The sequence below is a fragment of the Primulina eburnea genome, chromosome 8 (assembly GCF_022965805.1).
Source record: "Primulina eburnea isolate SZY01 chromosome 8, ASM2296580v1, whole genome shotgun sequence".
Taxonomy (NCBI): Eukaryota; Viridiplantae; Streptophyta; class Magnoliopsida; order Lamiales; family Gesneriaceae; genus Primulina; species Primulina eburnea.
In genome coordinates, this window is record NC_133108.1 from 40,434,373 (window position 1) to 40,445,503 (window position 11,131).

General features: G+C 37.1%; 1 protein-coding gene across 1 annotated transcript; it reads right to left on the minus strand.

Annotated features, from left to right (window-relative positions):
• Nucleotides 1–9,495: 9,495 nt before the first annotated feature.
• Nucleotides 9,496–10,753, minus strand: LOC140839746 (short chain aldehyde dehydrogenase 1-like). The gene is made up of 2 exons (XM_073206680.1): nt 10,564–10,753; nt 9,496–10,491 (listed from the first exon to the last, which is right to left on the minus strand). The coding sequence occupies exons 1-2, from the start codon at nt 10,605–10,607 to the stop codon at nt 9,687–9,689; spliced, it is 849 nt and encodes a 282-aa protein (XP_073062781.1). The 5' UTR covers nt 10,608–10,753; the 3' UTR covers nt 9,496–9,686.
• Between the last annotated feature and the right edge of the window lie 378 nt (nt 10,754–11,131).

Genomic DNA, 11,131 nt, shown 5'->3' on the forward strand with positions numbered 1-11,131 from the left:
ACCCGATTTACCCGGATCACATCAACAAGTATTTGATTCATGTGGGTTATAAATGGCAACTCACATGCCCGTGGTCATGGTATTTATTGATTAACCTGTCCCATGGATTAGATGGCGGGTGATACTTCGTACCTCGAATTGTGTATGATAGTAACATATAACTGCATTATTCAAAAATATTGCATCAGCTTATTAATGGAATCCATATGGCTGGCTTCTTCGGATTTGTTCCCTTCTGAATTGTCTAAATATTTCATAATTTAATAATAAAATGTAATATATAAAGATTATTTCTTGTAACACAAAAATCTCTTGAAACCATCTCACGAATTAATTTTGTGATACAGATCTTCGACTCAACTCGACTCATGAAAAACATTATTTCATGTCTTAAGTATTATTTTGCATAATTTTTTTGTTAGTTATTATATGAAGAACATCATGTAATATATATTTATTTGAGTTAAAAGTGTTATTTTTTAAGTCAAAAATATAATGTATAATATATACTGACCCGTGTCAATAATATAAGGGTAAATTGTAAATAAATCCCTAACACCCACCTAACATTTATTCCAACTCCCTAAAACTAAAAACTTTGTTTAAACTCCCTAAAAGTTTTAAAAAAGACAAAAATACCCCTCCTCCTTATTTTGATTTTAATTGATCCTCCGCGCTTTCACAAATGGTATCAGAGCATGGTTAATTTATTTCAAACACGAAAATTTTATTATTACTAGTAACTAAATGTATGAGAAGGAGAATTTCGAAAAATTATGAATCCGAACTTTAGTTCGAGAAGAATAATTTACAAGAACTATTCCAATATTTTGGAATACATACAAGCTTATCTAACTATTGTTAGATATCAGAAACGGGAGAACAAAGGTATGTTCCAATGGTGACCATCAAGTTATGGTACAGATCTGATGGAAACATCAGACATATGACAGTACACGTCATGTATCAAGAAATGAAAGGATTTAGGAATCCCCGAAATCATTTCAATCTCTATTCCAGAAACATTAGTTTCCGAATAGAGCTATTCAGATGTTCTATAAAGCATCTGAAACAACTCATTGAATCAGGAAATTTATCTCCTGATGAAAGACAGCAGTGTTTGCAAAACCTTGCATACACAAAAGGTAGACTCTTACAGGCTGAAAAAACCAGATCTTCAATGATCTGTTAAATATGCCAGGAACTACCATTCAGTCCGAAATTGAACTTATTTCCCTGGAAATAAATCAATTAGAACAAGAATTACAGCGAAGTACCTGCTTCACTGAACTCAGAACGAAAGGTATGCGTTTACAAGGTTTAAAGAACCGAAAAAACATACTTCAAAATCTACTCAGAAGAAATTCTTCAGAGAACGATGGATCTGTATAGAAGATCTACAAAGGGAAGCAACAGCACCCTCAGGTAAAAATTTATGATTCAGAATAATAAATTTCTGGAGATATTACCAGACTCCTCTAAGCTCTCTCTGGATCTTAGAGAAATACAGAAAACGGTACAAAATTATGGCAATATGCTATATTATGTACCTCAAAGGATTGAAAAGGTCCTAGAGAAACAAGAAGAAATTCTTGAGATCTTGAAGGATATTCAAACAAGAATACAGAAACTAGAACAACAACCAAGTTCTAGTAGAAAAACTTCAGGAGGCTGGTTACCACCATCCTTTGGTACCGAACCTTTGTTACATCAACAAGGGAAGGCCAGAGTGGTGCCAAAACCCTTAACTGAATAAGAAAAGATGATCAATCTAATCAAATCTGTCTCAGAAAAGAAATTGATCTGATGACAACTTTAGAAAGGATTGGTTTGGAGGATCTACAAGAGCTTGCGGAATCTTTCGCAAATCTCAAAGTAGTAGATCTAAAGATGAATACGGCAGTAGGTGAAACACCACCTGCAATAACCTGGTCATCTTCTCAGGAACCACCAAGGGAAAGTATGGGATCTCATAATGTAAATATGAGAGAATCTCAGACTGATTTCCATACTGGTGGAGGATCACACCCAGCGGGAACAAGGGCAAGGAGAACTCAAATTCCTTTGCACCAAACACCCTATGGGAAAACTGTTTTAGATCCTATACATCCTTACGGGGTTATGCTTAACCTTGATGTACTGGACTTCAAAAACAGAGAAGATCTCATAGACGATTGGACATCTGCTATGAGGATTGCGGCAGGAACACTTGATCTCAACAAAGAAGGATTCATTAAACTTTTGGAAACGAGTCTTATGGGATCAGTAAAAATTGCTTGGGACATGACTTCAGCAGATATGAAAGAGTCAGTCCTAGTTGGGGAATCTCTTAGTGAGATCGCTGGAAAAATGGCTACCCTATTCAAAGCACACTTTATAGGGGTAGACTATTTCAACAGTCAAGATACAGAGAAGAAGAAAAAATATACTCAAGCTCTGTATAGTCTTGAATTGCATGATATATGTTTGGTAGATGAATACATTATGTTATTCACCAAATATAGATGGAATTCAGGAGTCGAAGAAAATATAGCTATGCAGCTTTTCTTCGCAAAAATGCCAAGTCCTTGGAGAGAAATGCTCATAAGGGAATACGTACCTGGAAATCCAGATACATTGGCAAGAAGAGCCTCTTTCCTCAAAGGAAAATTGGCAGAATGGTGTCACATGGCAGCATTACAAAAGAATTACAAACGACTAAGGGGTATCAACAAAAGAACTCCTTTGTGTTGTAAAGAAAATGATCTTCCAACAATTATTGGAAGTAAACCACAGGAGCATAAAAGGAAACGTTTTAGGACTCATCCTTATGCACGAAGTGGAAGAAGCTCTTGGAAACCAAGAACCGTATGGTCTAGACAGAAAGCCAGATCTTATAAATCTGGACAAAGAAGCGGACCATCAAGAAGTAGGACATCATCCCAAGCATCGAGTTCATCTCGAAGCACAGGAAGAACACCTACAAAGAAAACTTTCAGAAGAGCTCATACGCGAGCCAATGAAAGTTTCAAGGATTGTAATTGCTGGACATGTGGAGCAAGAGGTCATATCTCAACCAACTGTTCAGAAAATGAGAAAAGAGGTATTAAACGCTTCGATCCGACTCCGGATATAGAAGATGCAGTTTATTACCAAGATCTCATCCAAGTATACCGATTTGAGGACATTGCCTCAGATGAGAGTATATATGAAGAAGAGGAAGTCTTAAGTCAGGAAGAATCTGATGGAACAGAGTCAGAATCTGACTGAAGACGAGGTGTTTCGACACGAAACACATGAAGATTTGTCTGGGTTTTTTAGCCAGACAACAATATCCCATAACATGGTTCAAAGAATCATGAGAGAAAATCCGAGCCTACAGAGATATCAAGGTTTCTCTGCAGGACAGGTAGAAAAGTTCTTAGGAAGTCTTGGCCTAAGAACCAGAAAGCATCATCTAATCTATAAAGTTTCTAGAAGGAAAATGGCAATCCAGATGGAACTTACAGGAAATAGAATGGAGATGCAGTTAATTCCTTCCGAAGAAATTAAGGAGGAATTACAAAAACTCAAGATAGAAGTAGCAAGGACTATGTCCTGGATTCATATTGGAGCAATCCAAATTATGATAAAGGCTACTTTCAAAGAAGGGATAGATTCACCAATCGATATTGCTATATGTGATAAAAGAATGGGGAATCTACAAGATTCAGTACTGGGAACAATCTCAGGAAACCTCTGTGCAGGAAAAATTGTAGGGGTAATCTATCCAAGAATAGCCTACAACCTGGCAGATCGAGATTTCAGCCGAGCCTTGACATTGCATCAGAACTTCAAGGAAAAAAGGCTGATGAAAGAAGGTAATAGGCCATATTCTATTACCTATCAAATTTCATATGCTCTATCTAATACACATCATTCTGAATTGTTTATTAGAAACGAGTTTATTGAAATCCCTGAAATATTCGGAAAAGTTGCTCAGGCAATTTATCCAGAAAGAGTCGAGTTTCCTTTAATACAGGAAACAGATATCCAGATCCAAGACAAACCAATTCTACAAAGGAATCAAAGTCTTAGATTAGAACCAAGAAGACTATCTTTTCAAGGAGATAGAATTACAAGTTACAGATGGGATAAAAGGCCTGTCATAGAAACCCAACAGGAGCTGAAAAGTTTTTCTACAATAGGAAAACTTAGATGCCCAGAAGGGTGGAAGGAAGTAGAAATAGTATTTGATATTACAAAGCAAAGGAATCAATTTCCTTGTAATTCAATATACTATTTGGAACAACCGATGATAGGAACTTACCAAGGACTGATTAATATCGGAGAATTGGAGGTTCATATTCAAGGAATTTCAGGAAAAGAATCAGATCGACTGATTCTTGGACTAGAGTTTCTTGAGGAACATAAACCTTGGAAACGTCTAGAGTATGGAATGGAGTTTATGGCAGACGATAAAATGTGGAAAATCCAATGACCACAAGTCCATTCTCCATATACATTCCAGTAGGAATGTTGTATGAACAATATAAGGCAGAATACTTTGCTGCATATATTGACTCAGGTGCTGGAATATGTACAGCAAAACGAGGAGTTTTTCCAAATAATTTGGAAGAAGAGTTACCCAAGATTGCTGGAAGAGATTTTTCCAGAAGAATCTTAATCTTATGTAAAGGGATTAAGATGACTGAAATCATGATTGGCGGTGCTGGACAAACACCTTGGTACAAGGTAAAGACACCACCAATTTATTTTCATGATACAGGAGCTGACATATTGTTAGGAAATAATTTCCTACAAATGTTCAAGTCCTATACACAAGAAAATGAGACTAGAAGATTAGTGTTCACAACACCATGTGCTCACAAAATCATAGTCCAGAGACTTAGGGAGGCATTTTACCGAAAATTGCCAATCCAGTTTCGCAGCAAGCGTGGTGATTCAGGAAAACTTCTGAACCCAAAAATGAAAGATTCAAGACGGTTTGGAGAAACAATGCTCCAGTTAAGAGCAGATAAGGAACTCCAACCAGAAGATATAGAATGCCTTAAGATAACTCTACACACAAATGAAGTAGAGTTTGAATCTAAGGTATCACTGGAAGATGTCAAGAAGAGGATCAAAGAAAATTATAACGAAGATCCCTTGGCATGGTGGGACAGAAATCAACTCAGGGCTTGCCTTAAGATCAAGGAAGGCAAAGAGTATGAATTTGTCCGTTGTAAACCCATCCCAATGAACATCATTGATCAGAGGGATATGCAGATTATAATCAAGGAACATCTGGACCTTGGATTAATCAAAGCAGGTATGTCACCATATAGCAGTCCAGGTTTTCTGGTAAGAAATCATGGTGAGATTAAACGAGGAAAACCCAGATTAGTTATTAATTATCAAGAAATTAATAAGATTCTGGAGTTTGATGGGTATTTTATACCTAGTAGAGAACACTTGATTAGTTGCATTCGCAATGCCAAGATATTCTCTAAATTTGATTGCAAGTCTGGATTTTATCAAATTCGGATGCAGGAAGAAAGCAAGAAATTCACAGCTTTCTCCACACCTCAAGGACACTATATTTGGGAAGTATTACCAATGGGATTGGCTAACTCACCCCAAATATTTCAAAGAAAGATGGATAATCTTTTCAAAGATTATTTCAAATTTATGTTTGTTTACATCGACGATGTTTTAATAGCATCCAAAGATATGAATGAACATGTTAAACATTTGGAAATTTTCTCTAATGTTTGCAAGAAAGAAGGACTGGTTCTATCTGAAAAGAAAGCAGTCATTGCTACAAGAAAGATTGAATTCCTCGGAATTGAAATCGATGAGTCAGGAATAATTCTGCAAGAACACATAGTAGAAAAGGTGCAGAATTTTCCAGAGAATCTCAAAGACAAGAAGCAACTTCAAAGTTTTTTAGGGGTTGTTAATTTTGCTGGGATGTTTATTAAAAACCTAGCAAAACACAGGAAGGTGTTCAGTCCATTATTAAAAAAGGATGCTAGATTTATATGGACAGACGAACACACAAAAGGACTTATCCATTTAAAGAAGGTTTGCAAAAATCTTCCAAAGATGGCTATTCCTCAAGACGAGGATGATCTGGTATTATATACCGATGCCAGTGATCATTGGTGGGCTGCAGTATTAACAAAGCTCACACCAGATGGAGAACAACCATGCAGATATTGTAGTGGGTTATTCTCAGATGCAGAAGCAATAAGATGGCATATCAACGAAAAGGAATTTTATGCAGTAAAGAGGGCTTTTGAAAAATGGCCGTTATTTCTACTTGCAAAGAAATTCACTTTGAAAGTTGATAACACTCAAGTTAAAGCCTTTTTGAGAAATAGAATTGAGTCTAAACCGGAGAAGGCTAGATTATTACGATGGCAAGCTTTATGTCAAAATTATATTTTTGATATTATGATAATAAAATCTCATGAAAATATTCTTGCAGATTTTTTGACAAGAGATGGACAACATTGACATTGATGCTATTATCAAGATGCAGAGGCATTTGAGGGAACACCTTGAAATGCTTCAAACCGAGTTCAACAAGTTAGCTGTTAACGCAGAAGTTGCGGGAAGGCTACAACAAGCTGATAAGAGAATTGTCTCTGATCGAATTACAGGATGTTTACAGGCATATACTCAGTTATGGTCTGTAACACAAAGGCCTATCCTCCAGGGCATTGAGAGACCACTGGTTTCTCAAATGGAGAGTTTTCGAGTACAGGACTCTATACCTGTAGCGGGGGATTCAAATACCGCTTGCACAAGTGTTAAGTCGGGATCATCACGAGATGAGTCGGCTGAAACAAAAATTGAGACTCCTGATCCTTATCTTGAGTCCTCAAATCAACCCTTCACCTCGGGGATTGAAGAGGGAGAGATCAACCTTAGGCCTCGTATTGACAAAGGCAAAGCTAAGGTTGGTACTAATGAAGGTATAATTTCTCCATTTCAGGTCTATCAGCAGAATTGGGAGAAATTAAAAACACGTATTGGCATTAACCCAGCTACAAATAGGGTTGATGTCTCAGGAAAATATCCAAGGGTATGGATGAAGCCTAATTCATATCCTAAGGAGGTTAAAGCTTGGTATGAATTTGGGGCTCTTGCCTCAGTTTATACTACATCACCCAGCTTTCCGGAGATTTCATGTTTACCAAAATGGATCCAGGAAGCTGTTCACGAAACATGGGCGAATAATGATTATTTGTCTAGAGGAGATATTCTGGAGTTGTATTTTTTCAGTGCAGCACCAGAACCAGCAGGGAAAGGCACACATGAAGCCTTTCATTTCATCAAGCTAAGGAGGCCAGATTCAAATGTCCAGAAATTTATCAAGGACCCTCCGACAGAAGAAACACCCCTGGTGTCTTCAATAACTGAAGACGACATCTCTACCAGAAGAGCTTGGGGTATTTGGGTCTGTCTCACTGAGATGGACAAAGTCAAGTTTCCGTTCAAATTCTACAATCATTCGGTGAACGGATCATTCCTGTTGAATACCATGACAGGAAAAACAACAAGTTTCGCAGAAGATTTATTTGAAAAGAAAAGAAATCTCTTGTGGAACAGCAAGCTACCGGCAAGCAAAGAAACTCGCCGAAAGTTCTGTAATATGGCACACATAGGAAGATGGTCGGAGAACATCTGCTCTGAATGCCAAATACAGAAAGAACCAGAGTTCGGTAAAGGTTTCAAACCAAGATCTGATCGGAAACATTTTACCGAAGCAAGGACTAGTGGGGAAGGACCACATGCACCTTTTCCTCGAGGATACAAAAAATCAAAGATTCCTCGACAAAATTAAAAGAGACATGTGACCCTCCATTACAAAAAGCAGGACCACTACCATGTGAGTGGAAGAATCAAGACAACCACTAATTAGTGGTAAAAGACAAATGGACCACCAATAACAAATGGTGGATGACTCAGCAAGCATTGGATACCAATCTAAAAGGGATCCAATAAATAAAAAGTAAAATAACTGGTCCCGAAAATTCATCTATAAAAACAAAGATGAAAACCAGTTAAAGACACCAGAATCAAAACTTAAAAAATGTATCGAGTATATTTGAAAGTTTTGAAGAAAAGATTAACACACAAAAGGAAAGAAGCTGAAGCTCTAAAATCCATAGCCCAAATGTACCGAGAAGATGGAAAAGAGATCTCAGCTGATATGTTTGAAACTCATCGTCAATGGTATCTCCATGAGATAAAAGAAGATGAGAAGCTGATGTCAAGATTAATAATCTAGACAGGGACCCCTCAACCACCAAATGGTCCCCAAGCAAGCTGTAAAGGCTAATAAAGATTTGAAGTCCGAGTTTCAAATCCGAAGAAGCCTTCTATAAATAAAGACGGAAGAAGGAAGTGAAGATCATCAAATATTTTCTCCATTTCTTTCATACAAGGTTGTAATATTTCTTTCAAGTTCATGTGTGTAAAGAGTTCAGCTACGATAAGTAGCTAAACAAGTTTCTCCTCCTCTACAGGAGGTTACTATGTACTAATAAATATTCGGTGTTTGAATAAAAGAGATCTTTGCTCTCAGCCCCTCTCATGTATTATTTTCAAAATTTGATCTTTTGCTGTACGCTCTAAGGTAGGAAACGAATTAGAGCTGTGCTAAGTACTACTGAAGGAATCTGCTTAGTAACCATCGGTTGCGATCGCGTGGTTGGACTGTGAGGAGCAGTTCGTAAAATACGGTGGATATAACCCGGTGGTATTTCGGTCAAAGAGGTAAAAGATTTAATTCATTTTTCGGAAGCATGATGGGCCATTATTTTAAAAAGAAAATTCAATTACAAAAGTAAGAGGATAAGGGTATTATTGGAAATTTTAAAATATTGGGGAGCTAAAACAAAGGATTTGAGGGTTAGGGAGTAAAAATAAAGTCTAGAGGGGATGTGGGGAGTTATTGAACATTTGCCCATAATATAAATCCGTCGGTAAAATCATTTAAAGGAAAACATACTCTTCTTGTAATATAACATATTGAATTAAGACAGGTAATAGCGGTGTATGGTAAATTTTGAATTTTTATGTGTTTAAATTTATTTTTATGTAGATATAGTTCTTTAATTTTATTCTAGTATATAATATTTAGCCCGAAAATTGACCACGATCTCCGGTTCTGACACTCTTTAATGTTAAATCTACCAACAATCCGTATTAATTGTTCTACTTCTACACATGGCCGAATGAATCACAATGTATTTATCTATTTCGTATAGTTGTATATCTTCATTCGTATCTATACAATTTATAAGAGCGAGTTTCATGTGAGCTCTGAGACGGATCAATCCTATTTATATTTATAATAAAAAATAATACTTGAATAAAATTAATGCAAACTACTCAATAAAATTGAATTAATATGAATATACCCAATAATTTTGATAGTCACATGTCTCACAAATATTTATTCGGAATGAAATTTAAAATAAATTTTCAAAATAAACACTTTATGAAGTTTTTACCAATAAATAAATAAAATCGCAAACTAACATATATAATTGGAATTTAATAATCCGCAGCTTCAATCGGTTGCACATACAGTTTCTTAACAAAAGATATATAACAGAACATATGCCCAATTATATATTTTTTATTTGCTAAAAATCAGCTCAAATATTAAACAAAAAAGGTTTTAGCAGATTGATAGCGTGTAACGGGTATCACGAGTTTGGAAAAAACACGTTTTTAATCTCCCTGCTGTAACTCTGGTTAGTGGTGCTGTAACCTCCGTCCACCAAAAGATTCACCCCGCTTACAAACTTTGACTCATCGCTGCTCAGGTACAGCGCCGCCTCCGCCACGTCATGCTCCGTCGGCACAACCCCTTTCAAGTTGGCGGAGGCGCATATGATACCCTCCACCACATCTCTGTCCACCCCCATTTTCTGCGTGAGCAGCGGCGTCGCCACCGCGCAAGGCGAAATGCTGTTCACTCTGATCCCGTACTGCCCCAGCTCAACGCAGAGGTTCTTCATCATCCCCACCACTGCATGCTTCGACATGGTGTAAGAGTGCGGCGACTCGCCGCTGACAACCGAAGCAATGCTCGAAGTGAACAGAATCACCCCCTTTCTCGCCGGGATCATCACCCTAGCGGCGTGCTTGGATCCCAAGAACGCGCCGTACACGTTCACTTCGAAAACCCTCTTGAAGTTATCGTTATCCGCATCGGCGATGGTGAAATCCAGGTTCCCCGTGATGCCGGCGTTGTTGAACATGATGTCGAGCTTGCCGTACTTGGAGACAGCGAGATCCACGGCGTTCCTGACGTCATCGTCACTGGTGATGTCGCAATGGACGTACGAGATTTGATCGGGGAGATTGAGTTCTTCGCAAATGGATCGGCCCTTGTCGTCTTGCACGTCGGCGATGATGACTTTGGCACCGTGGAGGGCAAAAAGCCTGGCCGTGCTCTCGCCGAAGCCGCTTGCGCCGCCGGTAATAATGGCTACTTTGCCTTCTAATCTGCACTTTGAACTAAAATAGTTAGCATTAAAATCGCATTTGGTGTGTGAGTAATCAATGCAGGATTGATACCTTGATCTTGGCATGAGAGCTTCAGCTTTGGTGAAACCGTTCATTTTATTTTTGATGTTGATATCTGTAATAGACTATGCTTTTGCGAATTCTAATGTAATAATAACTTTAATTTATGAAGTCGTGTAGTAGAATTTATAGAGTAAAAGCACGAGCAGAAATAAGACCAAGTCGTAGTATGAATTTTTTTAATAAATAAATTAATATATTGATTTTTTATTGAGTAGTTTGATTATGGATAAAAAAAAACTATATAGATTTATAAATATTATTATCATTTACATAAGTTCCACTTTATAAATTTGACAAAAACTTGTGTGAAACGGTCTCACGAGTCGTATTTTGTTAGACGAATCTCTTATTTGAGTCATTCATGAGAAAATATTACTTTTTACGCTAAGAGTATTATTTTTTTTATTATGAATATCGGTAAAGTTGATAGAAACTTGGAAATGTTCAAAAGTCGTGCTTATCCATCCACCCTTTTTATATTTATGAGCTAATATTGTGCATTGAAAATATATATTTCAAATAAAATAGTCCTCAAGAAAATAAAATAAGTGAAGAA